At 36.1% G+C, this 14,267-nt stretch overlaps 1 protein-coding gene across 1 annotated transcript in view; it reads right to left on the reverse strand.

Annotated features, from left to right (window-relative positions):
- Positions 1 to 9,949, reverse strand: part of LOC103802438 (probable ATP-dependent RNA helicase DDX60) — a 12,150-nt gene extending 2,201 nt beyond the window's left edge. Inside the window, exons 1-8 of the mRNA XM_009074909.1 lie at positions 9,923 to 9,949; positions 8,360 to 8,560; positions 7,197 to 7,301; positions 5,791 to 5,929; positions 5,048 to 5,169; positions 3,303 to 3,450; positions 2,046 to 2,188; positions 976 to 1,127 (exon numbers count right to left, since the gene is read on the reverse strand). Of these exons, the coding sequence (XP_009073157.1) occupies positions 976 to 1,127; positions 2,046 to 2,188; positions 3,303 to 3,450; positions 5,048 to 5,169; positions 5,791 to 5,929; positions 7,197 to 7,301; positions 8,360 to 8,560 (1,010 nt within the window). The 5' untranslated portion in view covers positions 9,923 to 9,949. The remainder of the gene's footprint in view (positions 1 to 975; positions 1,128 to 2,045; positions 2,189 to 3,302; positions 3,451 to 5,047; positions 5,170 to 5,790; positions 5,930 to 7,196; positions 7,302 to 8,359; positions 8,561 to 9,922) is intronic.
- Between the last annotated feature and the right edge of the window lie 4,318 nt (positions 9,950 to 14,267).

Consider the following 14,267-nt stretch of genomic DNA (forward strand, 5'->3'; position numbering starts at 1 on the left):
CAAGGGTAAGAGCTTGACAGGCTCTTCAGAATTTTTGGGTTTTTTTTATTTGGTCAAAGTTTTCTTCACGATGAAAAAGAAAAGTCCCCAAAATGAGGACGTCCAAGGTAGTAGTAGATGGTAACCTAGTAGCAGAGAGATATCAAAATATTTGTTAGATAATAAAGAGAAACAGATTAAAGGAGGAAAGGGCTAAAAGGTACAGGCAAGAGAACGTAAAAGAATAAAACTCCAGTTTTGGAAAATCTGCAGTGTAAGTGATCCAGGCAGAAAAACAGAGGAAGACTGCATGTGCCAGAGATTTAAATGTGAAACTGATTCTATACAGCACTGATTGACCAGCTTGGGCACAGAGGTTTTTTAGCAGTCAGTTATGTTCTGTTGGGGGTTTTTTTCCCTTTAAAGAGAGATGCTAACATGATTCAATTATCAGGACAAATTGCTAAGTGCTTGCAAAGATTAGGAAAAGGGGAGGTATTGAAGCAGTGCTGGTACAAATACTGAATTACTGACAAATTTACCTGGAGTTTGTTTTTTGGATACCTGTATCTTTTGACACTGATCATTAATTACTCCTTTAATCTGTTTCTGTATTATTTGGCCAAGCTTTTAACATTTCTCTGCTACTACGTTACCATCTTCTGGACAACTGCATTGGACTTCCTCGTTTCAGGGACTCTCCTGTTGTTTTTCGTTTTGAAAAAAAATCTTTGATTAAATAAAAAATGCCTGTCAAAATGGCCTGTGCCACTTTCCATTTATGGTACTGGTTTGAATAGACATCTAATATTTTACAACCATTGCAACTGGACTTCAGTTTGTTTTACTAAAACATTCAACTAATCTAATCACATTTAACAGCTATTTCATCCCTAACTTCTGGAGGGAGAATGCTTTAAAACCAAAAAGATGAACTCTTGTACCATATTGTATACAATGCCATTGTTTAACAGTATTATAAATGGTAGTACATACCAGTTATCCGTTGTCAATGCAGTCAAGGAACCATGCTTATAAAAGTCCAGTGCATATGCATTGAGTGGCATCCTCCTTCCCTGCTTATCATACTTATTCAAATAAAGCAGGGGGCAGTTTTTGACATTAATTCCAAGAGAACGTAGGACAGCCTAAAAACCAAAAATATTGAATAAATACTGTGGGTTTGTCTGTATGTCTGTTTTGTCAAACCTACACTTTTACACCCACAGCTGGAAAGTTCCACACTTCTAATCCACTCCAAAAATCTGCAAAAACACATGTAGACTAGAGACATAGGAGAGATTTGTTAGCGAAGTGTCTTAAACTGCTAGTGCAGCTCTGGGATGTTCTGAGTAATTTAAAGTTTGACTAGGCATCTGGCTGTCTCTTGAGTTTTAGATGACGTTTTTTCCATATGCATACATCATCTATTAAGATTCACTGATGCTTTGAATTTATTCATCAGTGTTACACATGGAACATTTTAAGGATGAAGATGAATTTGAAATCCCCAGTTGTAGGAATTTAATTTTTTACTCTTACAGAATTATGAGCCATGTGATAATTCCCTAATACTGCCAAGTCCATGTAGAAGACCACAGGAAAATGCAAGCTGATGGTAGACATGTTGATGTATGTAAGAATTAAGGTCATTCATATGCTATCTAATGTAATCACTGAAATCCCAGTTACAAAGCAAACAGTCAATGCCATAATGCATTCTTTTGCTAGGACCCTTGAGACTACTGTGTGATTGATTTTAAAGAAATACCAAAACACACTTCTGACATGGAGCAAACAAACTGGGGATATTGTTTGAAATAGTAACATATTTTACTTGTCTGAGAGTCAAGAAAGCAAACTACAGATTTTTTTGGACATCCATCTATTCTGTGTTTCTTGCACTGTGACAATGTGGTGCTACTCCATGCTGGATTTTTTGACACTTTTTGAAAGTATTTCTCCTAAAGAGTGACACATATAATACATAGGGAAGAAGATTGTGATTAAATAAATATTTTTATTAAACTCCAATAAAATTCTGCCCCCCTGAAAAAATAACTTACTGCGTTAACAAACTCCTCATGAAATAGATCATTATCAACCAGTCCAGATAAACATGCAAAAGGTGAGATGGCAGATATTCTTTTGGTGTTGTCCATCAAATAAGATGCTAGTTCAGAGCCATGCCAATTCTGAGATGTAAAATCTAGACAAGAAGTTTCATATACATCATAAGCTATTCAGACACAAACTCCCTTTCAGCAATCTGTTTTAAAAGTGAGAAGTTTTCAGTGCAGTATATAATGATAGGAAATAGAGTTAATCTTCTAACCATAAATCCTTCTTGATTGATGTTTGTTTCTTTTGTTCATAAGAACCTCTGTGCACTTAGTTATACTGTATAAGAAAGAGCTTTCTAATGGTAAGAATAATTATGTCTCAATTCCCCTTTGCAAATTAAGCCTTTCTCCTTGACTCATCTGCAGCCAAAATTGCTAACAGCATAAAGTTGTGCCAAAAAATAAAAGGGAATGTTATTAAAAGACTTAGTTTGCCATCATCTTTTATTCTGTCCTATGTAGAAGGACAGAATAAAAGATGTCCTATATTTGAAGTGCTTTCTCACTGCGAAAAAACACTATTTTTGAAGGCTTGTTATTTTTAGAGGAGCTAGGCAATGGGTTAGTGATATATTACATTGCTTTTATATCTCTCTTCCAGGAAGTAATTTGAGATTATGTAGTAGTTAAATACTTTTTACCCAATGGCAATCTATATTGCTTGGTAATTTTATAGTCATGGCTTTTCATATTGCTTTGCTTATTGAATATCATTTATTAGCATAAGTAACCCAGTTGATTTAGAAAAATGCGCATTGTTCTTTAATTGCTACTTCAGCCTAAAGGCTGTTCAGGTGTTGAAAATCTAACCTTTAGTAAGATTCTGAAAAGAATTCAAGTATTACAGGTAACTGAGGATCTGGAATTGCTCTGATTATCTGATAAAAAGGCTTTTATTCAATAATTAGACTTACCGTATTTTTTATCTCATAAAAAAAAAAAAAACAACCCTTTGGTTTTTATGTCCTCTACAGAATAATAGAAGAATAGCAACTGAAATGGTCCTTTCCCTGCACAAAACTTCTACCATGTACAATATAATTTATTATGCTTGTAAAACAAAAGTGAAATAGAAATTGTATCTCTTTATAAGCATATCTCAAGTCACTGTTTTTTCTTTATAAAATAAGAATTAACTGAACTTTCCTAATAAGATCAATTACACAAATTAAGAACATGCATTAATTTTTCACTTTCTACCTGTCTTTGACAGTGGTAGTCTGTATTCTTGTTCCATATCAGCCAGCTTGGCAATTGTCAGAAGAAAATGAGCAAAATTTTCCTCTACTTTGGTGTTGTATTCATTTACAGCATCTGCAAAGTCTTCTGGCAGGTCTTCTAGAAAGACCTGAAATAACATGCAGTTTATTGCTTAATTTAGCTAATTTGCCCAAAATTGTCAATTCTACATTGGTGCATACATAAAGTACTAGCACACACATATTAGCAGAAACAAGGAAAGAGTATAGTTCCAAACTTTACCTAGCTTGTCAGTCTGCCTGGCCATTTAGAATTAATGGACGTTAAAGATGAATATGAATTTCAAGCATAAAAAGGGATGGAAGATGAACAGTAGGTATAAAATTCCTTACAGACTACCTTGGCAAACAGCTTTACTAAAGATCCTTTGGCTAGCTTATAGGGGGCTTTTGAAGGGCTGCCTTTCCCAGATCTTGTTTTGTCTATCTTGGTGTTCAGCAGTTTTCTTACCAACATGACAGACTGATGGCTGCCCTTAGCCACAATAGTCCTGTAATCCCTCCTACATGACTAAACACCTTCCAGAAATAAAGAACACTTTTTCTCTAGTAATTCTTGCGAGAAACTGGCCACATAAATATCTTAATCTGGAAGAAGTTTCTTGTGTTGTTCCAGCCATAGCAGTGTCCTCCAGCATTTTAAGGCTTTGCATAGAGCAGTCAACAGGAATACATTAAAAATGTTTCACTTTCTGCCTGCACTCATGGTAGGCTAACCTTGAGTAGAAGTAATAGTAATGCTCATCCTACTAATACTGTCCCATTTTTTGAAAAAGCCCTAAGCCTACAGTGTCCTGTACCACAGAGCATGCTGGCATCCTTCTGGGTCATTGTATGTGTCACAAAAAGCTTCAGCTCCTTAGATCATACAATGTCACAAAAAGCTTCAGCTCCTTAGATGGAGACAAAATTCTAGCAGAGTGAGAAGGGGGAGGAGGTGCTCCAGGTGGTGAAGCAGAGATTCCCTTGCAGTCTGTAGAAGAGAGCACAGTGGCACACAAATTTCTCTGCAGCCATCTCTGTGGAGAGAGCAGATATCCACACAGCAGCCTGTGAAGGACTCTACACCAGAGCTGCTGAATGTTTTCTGCAAGAACGAGAGCCCACAGAGAGCCCACACTGCAGCGGGTTTATCCTGAAGAACTGCAACCCACAAACAGGACTCACACTGGAGCGGGGTGACATGGGATGAGGAAGGAGTGGCAGAGAAAGCTATTAACAAGGGATGACAACTCATGTCTCATTTCCCATTTCCCATCAGCCTTGCACTGCTTGGGTTGATGGGGAACTAAAGGAGTCAGGAATGGAGGAGTAAAGTTGAGCCTGAGGAAAGCAGTGACAGGCGAAGGCGGTGCTGAAAATTTTATTTTTTGTTTCTTGCTACCAAAATCATTTTAATTGGCAGCAAGTTAATTTTATTTTCCACAAGTTGAGGCTGGTTTGGCCCTGATCATAACTGGTAAGCAATCTCCCTGTTTCTTGTCTCAACCCGCAAGGTTTTCCATACTATTTTCTCCCCCATCCTGCTGAGATGGAGGAATATGAGAGCATCTGTATGGGCAGTTACCTGCTGGTCCACCAGACTGCTGTACATCCATAATGACACTAGTCTAACTGACAAAAGGAAACAGGTTGTTTGAAGCAGTACACAACAGAAGTTACAGTAAAGACCAATGCTTTCTCTACCTTTGACTGGAAAAATGTGTGTTTGTATTTCATTGAGCAGGCTGGAAGATATTTTCTCCCAAATAAGTTTGCTAGAATGAGAACTAGCTTTTCCAGGACATCTTCTGAAAAAACAGTTGAGCCTATGTCAAAACAGAAAGTACTTTGGTTAAATATGATAGTATTAAAAAAAAATATTTCTTTTTGCTTACAATAAACAATTCCCATTCAGGAGTTTCCTTCACAGCTGCCACTGGCATAACAGAGGCCATGTGAAACTATGGTGGATAAAGATCAACACATTGCATACAAAGTAGATAGTAGATAGTAGATAGTAGACAGTGACAGATAATTAAGCAACTAATAGTATGTACAGATCAATACTGTATTCTTATATGTTCACATATTGCATCATATCTCAGTGCACAGAATGATATTCAGAGTAGTCATTCATCTTGTTTGCTATGTAGAATTCAGATTTTACTCTGGAGACAGAATTAATAATATTTCTATGTATGGCATTACTTTTTACTTCATCAGAATGTTTCACAAACAGCAAATATATGTTCATGATACCAGCATTGCCATCTGTGTGCCTTGGACTTCTCAGACAGAAATATGCAGAATATGAAGAGACAGAGGCCAAGCATCTGAAGATGAAGGCTAGGCAAGCAAAAGGTGGCAGCAGCAAGAAGGCACCTAGAATCATTTGGGTTGTAGGGCCTGCCATAGATTGCAATTAAGATCCATGCAGTATTATTTACCTTTAATTGGCTGGCACAACTTGTGGAATAAACCTTTCACAAGAAATTTCACTAAAACAAAATTTGAAGGCTCATGATAGTACAAGTGTGTCACAAGTCCAGCAAATCCTACAGGGTTACAATCTTGATCCATGTGGCCCTGTTTAATTTGAAAACAAAAAAAAAACCCCAACTTTGTTGTAAAAGATGAACAATGATATGACAATATAAAATGGTGATATTCAGAAGAACAGTCTTTCAACCTAATGCATAGGTACCTATTTAGATTGTTCAATTTACAGTGAAAGGCAAAAATTTGCTTGTGTATAGATTTTGACCTCATAGTTTCAGTGTGATTTATATCATGTTGCGAATGAAATGCGCATAGTCATCAAAGTAAGACTTGTTGCAACTTGCTTAGAGAAAACACAATTAACCTAAATGTTTGACAGGATAAAAGTACAGCAAGCAGTGACCTATCAATTTTGCTGCAAGATGTTCAAATGCTAGAAGCTTATATAGTTTTTTAAAGCAACAAGAAAAGCTCATGCAATAAAACTCCTTTAAAGGCTCTAAATTCCAGGACAACTCTCCTGTCAGAGATCACTCTGCATTAAGCCCTGTAAGAAAGTAGGGAGTATCCAGAGAATCATCGTTATATGATCGCATGTCTTTTAATACATCTATTATTGGAGACAAGTTACTAGGTATGTGGGACAGGTTTTGTCCAGTTCTTGTGCTAACTCTCTTTGAAAGCATTATTAATCTCTCCTGTGCACTGATCAGATTCTTCTCTTCAACAGAAGTATCGGATTCCTCATCTCACACACAACACCCAGCAGAGCAGGCAGAAGTGTTGGTTAGGACACCTACTGGGAGCAGGACCAGGATATCTGGGCACAGATGATCTGTTAATGTAAACACGTTACTGGTGCCTCTTACTGCATGAAGCCCCCAGCAGGAAGCCAAAATGCAGTCATGCATAAAAATTTTCCAAAGTGGTATCCATCAAACTGAAACTACTACTATAGAGAGATGTACAACTAATTTTCCAGCCTTATCTTAGACCTACTTCCTAAACTTTTCTTAGAGATATAATTTCTCTCAGCAATTTGGAAATCATGTCATCCTTAATGTCTATTAAGCCCTATCATTTCACGTGTACACATCTTCATATACAATATAACTGCACAACTCTTACTTTTCTAATCCATTTAGACCATACCATAAGACTTTGCTTTCTGTATTTATTCCTTAACATAAGGTGTTCAAATTTTATCTGTTTCCTTAAATTTGTAACAGAAAGAAATAGCCTATTGCTATGGAATGTAAAATACATGTTTTTTTAAATGAAAGCATATGAACACAAACAAATAACAGTCTGTAGATTTAAGAACTGCCCTTTATGAGAAAAAGTTAAAACCTACCTCTTTGATAAGAAATTGCAAGGAAAACATAAAATAAATTTTTAATATTTCAGCATATCTTTCTTTTCTGAATGATATCAATGAATACTTCAGCACTGACAATGCCTGGTCAAATAAAAAGGAAAAATAAATTAAAAATACATTAATAAAAATTAGAAATCCAAAGTACTTTTGGTATTGTAACAAACAAAGAAATTTAATATCAAGTTTTTATGCTTATTTAATCAATTATTTTCCAGGATAATAAATGCTGTGTGTGGGTTATGTAAATTTTATGTAAGCTGAATGCCTAACTCTTTGAAATGCTTGTGAAAGAGTCTGTCCTCTGTCTGTCAGATGTGTGCTCAAGTTCAAAAATTATGCTAAGGCTTGTAAAGTTAATTACATTAAATTCATATAGAGATCTAAAAGACAAGGATTTAAACATCATTAAGCTAAACCCAGGAAGTTTTGAAATTACTTCTATCACTATAATACATTTTTAACATAATAAATATTTAACATAGAAATTTTACAATTTTATTTATTATCTTAAGAAGACTTATGTCTGAATTCATTCTTGAAAATAAGTGCCTATATGCTGAAGTGGATGTTAAAACCAGATCATCTGGAGGTAAGCTTTCCTTAACACTTAAACGAGGAGCGCTCCAACCGATTTGCAATCACTGTCATGGTTGCTTACTTAAATCTGCATTAAATGGCAAGAATAAGAATTCTTTGATTCCAGATAACATGTGCATTTAAACAAGTGAGTAATACATAAAATTTTCTATTATTTCAACTGAGACAGAATTTCATAGCCCCCCATCTTCCTTATGGAAATGTCTGTTCACATCATTTCTCCAAATGCAGCTAAAATTTTAAAGATTGGAAGACTTGCACATTCTCCAATTTAATGTAAATATTGCATAGAACAGGAGATGATAAAACTACCTTTCTGCTAGTAGCATTCTTTCTGATGATAAAATTTATTGCAAAGAATAAATGCATGACAATAGACAGTAGAACACTGCGGGGAAGATGGCACAGATTCTAGAAGCAGTATAGGAGAGCACACAATTTCATTTAGGGCAGGCTGTTTACTTTTGAAGTACATAACTTTCTGTTCATGTTAAGGAGACAATATAATTAAATTATATTGAAGATAAGAAAAAATAGTAAACCTTTGCTCTAGCATCTGCTTTATCATCAGCCCTCGCAGCCAACAGCATGAGTCTCAATATTAAGGTAATAGTCAGAGGAAATTGGCCTTTCAACTGAGGTACGTTGGATTTGATAAGTCTTTCAACTTTGGGCAGTGGGATATCATAGAAGAACACATTTCCAATCAGATCTTGTCCCCGTCTTCCAGCACGTCCTGACATCTAAGAATAAAATATTTATTAATTATATACAATAGCATTATTCATTCTTGAATAAAATATATCTACCTTGTATATATGGGTACTATCTATACAGACTTAATAAAACATTTATGCAGAATTATAAAATAATGTGTGCAAAATATGTTGTACCTCAAATCTAGTTGGTTTACAAATGTGGTGTGTTTCAGTTTTCAAAATATGAACTTCCAAATTTGATAGAAGACCTAAACACTGTCCAAGATACTTAAATTCTCTCACACATTATTTTAACATTTATTTTTCTTCAAGGTGGGTTCTAACTTTATTTATATCTATACACCAGCTTTGTTTTCAAGTTACATTTATCTCTGAATAATCTGAATAATTTCTGGGTCAATTTGGAGCAGAGGTAGTCTCTGTATGAATAAAGAGCAAAGAATATGAAAAAAAGGAGTAGAAAGAAGTTTCCTAAGGGTATATTCCCTTGCTTGGATCACCTTTTCTTTGTCTGGTCCATTGTAGGGACTTGGCCCTTGTACCAGATGATATGACAAAGCTGGAGTCATAATATTTATGTGCAGCAGCTGTAGGGACTTGCCCCTTGTACCAGATGATGTGACAAAGCTGGAGTCATAATATTTATGTGCAGCAGAAAGGAGACACACATAGGTCCAGCTATTGCACAGATCCACTCACGCTCTGAGACCTACTTGCTAGGTAATACCATCAACTGTATATGGCCTATATGGCCTCTTGATTCTGAAGCAAACTGGCAATATTTCATTAAAAAACAGGGTTGAAAAGTAGCACAAGAGCAGGACACACGTGCTAATGAAAAGCTTAGAGTCTCTCAGCTCACCCAGTAAGTAGTGCCATGGCTGAAGACATTCTGCTTTATAACATTTGCAATCTCACCTACACCCTGCTGTGTTGCATTGTGTCGAGTACCATTTCTAAGATGGAAGGAACTCAAATGTCCCTATTAATTCAGCAATCTTTCTTTTTGTCATTACATCCCCACTCTATATTCTTACAGCATATTTTTCCACACATTTGTAGAGCCCTGGTTAGAATAAACCAGCTTTTGTCTTTCCAGCTCCCATCACTGAAAGCCAAATATATGCCTTTAATTCACTGAGCAATCAAAACGCTTTAATTGCTGAAATAGGTCTTTTGACTACACATTATTTGTGAGTTGGCAGTTCTGAAACATTAGTAAAATCACCTTAGCTAAACTATTATTATTACCAAAATGAACATTTGAAATTCAGAACATATCCAGAAGCATATGTAAAAGAAAAGACTGTTTTTCTGAATTTGTGTGTGATGCCAGATACTTGTGTACTGTTCTTGTAATAAAGAATGGGTGTTCTATTTCCATACCTGTCTGTAATTCAGAGCATCTAAATAGATAGAATCTTCAACAAAAACAACAGATTTACATGGCATGTTGATTCCTAGAGCAAGAGATGAAGTAGCTGTGACTACCTATAAAATATAAAATATTAATATTTCTATTAGAAATGGCAGCATCCAATTTAAAAAATATCTGACTTAAATCAACAGGAAATTTACTAAAATTTTTCATATGACTAAACTTTAATCTGACAAATTTAACAGAGCTATAAAAATACATAAATTTCACTCATTAGTTTCATTAATATAGTTATTACATACACATATTAATTTTTTTACCCTGAAAATATACCATATCTATTATGGAACTCGAAATAATATTGAAATTGAACGCAAATCAAAATATTTCATGAAGACAGCACAATGTATAATAATCCTATGAAGTTAATTTAACTAAAACACATTTGGTTGGCTAATGCAGTAAAAGACAATAAAAAAAGTTTCTATAAATACATCAGCAACAAAAGGAGGACTAACAAGAATCTCCATCTTTTATTGATTGAGGGGAGGGCAGGGAACATAAAGGCAAAGGATGAGGAAAAGGCTGAGCCACTTAACACCTTCGTCTCAGTCTTTAGTAGTAAGACCATTTGAAGAGGTGCAACTATGTCATAGAGGTGACCTACTTGGTGAGTGAGGGAAAGGTGGTGGAGGTTGTCTACCTAGACTTTAGTAAAGTCTTTGGCACTGTCTCCAACAGCATTCTTCCAAATAAACTGGCTTCTCATGGCTTGTATGGGTGCACTGTTTGCTGGGTAAAAAACTGGCTGGATGGTCAGGCTCAGAGTGGTGGTGAATGGAACTAAATCCAGTTGGCAGCTAGTCACAAGTTCTATTCTCCACGGCTCAGTATTGGGGTCAGCTCTGTTTAATAGCTTTATTGATGACCTGGATGAGCAGATCGAGTGCACCTTCTTCAGTCAGTGTTCACACATCATATTGGGAGGGAATGTTCATCTGCTGGAAGGTAGAAAGTCTCTAAAGAAGGTTTTGGACAGACTGTATTGACGGGCCGAGGCCATTGTATGAGGTTCAACAAAGCCAAGTGCCAGGTTCTGCAGCACAACAGGCTTGGTGAAGAGTGGTTGGAAAGCTGTCTGGTGGAAAAGAACCTAGAGGTGTGGATCAACAGCTGACTAAACATGAGACATTAGTGTGCCCAGGTGGCAAAGAAGGTCAATGGCTTCCTGGCTTGTATCAGAAATAGTATGGTCAGCAGGACCAGGGCAATGATTGTACTACTGTAATCAGCAGTGGTGAGGCTTCACCTTGAATCCTATGTTCAGTTTTGGGGTTTTCACTACAAGAAAGACATTGAGGTGCTGGAGCATGTCCAGAGAAGGGCAATGGAGATGGTGAAGCATCTGGAAAGTAAGTCCTATGAGGACTGTCTGAGGGAGCTGGGGTTGTTTAGCCTGGAGAAAATGAGACTGAGGGGAGGGAGACCTTCTCGCTCTCTACAACGACCCAAAAGGAGGTTGTGGCAAGGTGAGGGGTTGGTTTCTTCTTCCAAGTAACAAGCAATAGGACAAGAAGAAATGGCTTCAGGTTGCACCAGGGAAGGTTTAGATTAGATATTAGGAAAAATTTCTTCACTGGATGGTTTGTGAAGAATTGGGACAGGCTGTCCAAGGAAGTGGTTGAGTCACCATCCACGGAGGTATTTAAAAATCATGTAGATGTGGTGCTTAAGGACATGGTTTAGTGGTGGACTTGAAAGTCTTAGGATAACAGTTGGATTCAGTGATCTTAAAGGTACTTTCCAACATAAATGATTCTATGATATGCTAATGCAAAGGATAGAAACTCTTAGTTAGAAATAAAGTTCTATAGTTATCTGTTCACTTAGTTTATTTTGTTTCGTAACCTTCATGTCAACTTTTTTAAATTAACATGACAAAGTCAATGCAATATATTTTACCACTGGTGAAAGGTACACTATATTTTTTTATTAAGTATATGGAGAAATTATGACTTTTTGAAAAAAGAATTTGTACCAATTTACCAACCTTGATATATCCCAGCCTGAAAAGCATCTCCACTACTTGTCTTTCCCTGCTGGACATAGATCCATGATGATACCCAATTCCCCTCAGTGCCATCATTTTCTGCAGATAACCTCTTCTCTCAAATCTAAGACGCTGAAAAATGTTCATCAAACTCTACAAATAAAAGGAAACGTTAAGTATTAACCACAAGAAGTATTAAGCATGAGCAGGTGTTGTTAATGAAAAAAAAAATCTTATCTAATGAAGTTGTAAGCACTACAGGGAAATATAGCTGTTTCTGACTTCCAGTGAATGTGAAGACCAAGGTGTATAATTGGATGGATACCATCAGTAGCTTCCTTATGATGACAAATCCAGGCTCTTCAGTACACTTATATATGCTATCAGGTTTTTTCACCTTTAAAACAGATGCCATTACAACAGTTCCAATTGTCATGCCATGCAGTTAGATGTGCAACCAGATGCAGTCAGACATGGCAAGCTTGTATGTTCATGACTTTCCTACTCAAAGCAATTCAATGACTGCATGCCTCTATCACAGAACAAATTACTAAGTATCTACAAGAAGCTGAGACTCTTTTGCTCACTTGTCACCCCTGCTTGGAACCACCATCTCATCTCATATCTCATCTCATCTCCAGACACTTCACCTCACCTCACCTCATCTCATCTCACAACACAATTGGAAACTTCCCTTTCCCAGACTCCAAAAGCACACTGAATTAAGCTTTTTCAGTATTTTCTTAACTTCATTCTACAGCTAAGTGCCATCTGTTCCAAAATTTAAGCTACTTCTTCACTGCCTTTACCCATGTGCTACTGTGAGCAGAGTTCCTTCCATGCCATTGGAATCCCAAGTTCTCGGGATAAGACATTGTGAGTGGTCACAATACACAGAATTTTGCTCTCTTTCAAGACAGATCACAATAAGTAGAAAGCATTATCAAGACACTTCATCAAATTAAGACTTAAGAGCTATGTATCATAACTACTTTTGCTAATAAAAAAAAAGTAAATATAAAAAGAGCCATGAAAAGATAGCTATGTGAATCACAGTCACATTTTACAAACTTTAGACCGGGGGGAATCTCCTGGATCAAGGCACAGTTACCTACTATTGCTGAAAACTGCATCATATATGTATGACATGAATTGTTCCTTAATTATTTCTGTCAATATATACCTTAATATTTCTGGTGGACAGCTGCATATTTTTAGTGGTTTTCTCACCTTTTCTTTCCTCAGGGGCCCTAAACACATGGAAGACCAAAGAAACATTTTCTTTGTGTGGACTAGAGTTTTTAGAATCTAAAAAAGAATTATTTAGTATTTTTACAAGATATGAAGGGCTCAAAAATCTTCTCTTAAGTAACAAAGATGCCTTATATCCTATGCTGATGACTCAGTCAGAACAGGACTCTGAGATTTGCATCAACAAGTAACAGAATTGCATTGCTGGCAGTTCATGGATATGAATGCAGTTTACTGGAGTGTACACCCCAGGACTCCTATCACAAGTGCAAGTCAAATCTTTTTATTTGGCAGAATAAAAGTTGTCCATACATCTTAAAAATAAGGCTATCTAAGATCAGTGTTTGGAATCACATTTAAATGGAAATATTCAGAAGTTTCCTGAAGTCAGTGCATACTGTTATAAAGTACAACTGCATCATTATATGCTTTTATGCTTTTTTTTATTTATGCACAAATGCATGCATTTTAGACATACAAAACCAAAACCATGTTAGAATTATCAGTGAATTACTTACATCTTCATCCACTGCTTTACAGTCAGCATAGGTACACTCAGGAGGGATAGCAGTTAGCCTTTTCAGTCTCTTTTCTAACTGTTTTTTTGTAGTCAAGAGACGAACCATCTGTTCCGTTTTACTAGGGCTCAACGTTTTGGTCTCCCTGTATACAATAAAAATATTATTTTTGTACTTATTCCTCACTTTCAAAATATTCTTTGGATACTGAAAGATGCAGACTCATTCCCTTTAAATTGTAGGCTCAAGCATGTAGATAGATCTGTTAATGTAAATCTGATAATACTAACAGCTTCATTTTATCATGGCTTATATGATAAACAGCAAGTAATTTGGGGTGAAAAAAAGAGGGGGAATTATGCTGATGTACAAAAGCGAAGGAGGATGAAGACAACAATTCTCAGTACACACCAATTAGCAAATTAGTAAGATAGTAAGATTTCATAGTAGAAGAATTAAACATGAAAGAGAAATGTGACAGATTTACTGCCACTAATGACATGGACTGTAAGGATTTAGGACAAGATTTAAAGA

This window comes from Acanthisitta chloris, unplaced genomic scaffold (assembly GCF_000695815.1).
Source record: "Acanthisitta chloris isolate BGI_N310 unplaced genomic scaffold, ASM69581v1 scaffold16585, whole genome shotgun sequence".
Lineage (NCBI taxonomy): Eukaryota > Metazoa > Chordata > Aves > Passeriformes > Acanthisittidae > Acanthisitta > Acanthisitta chloris.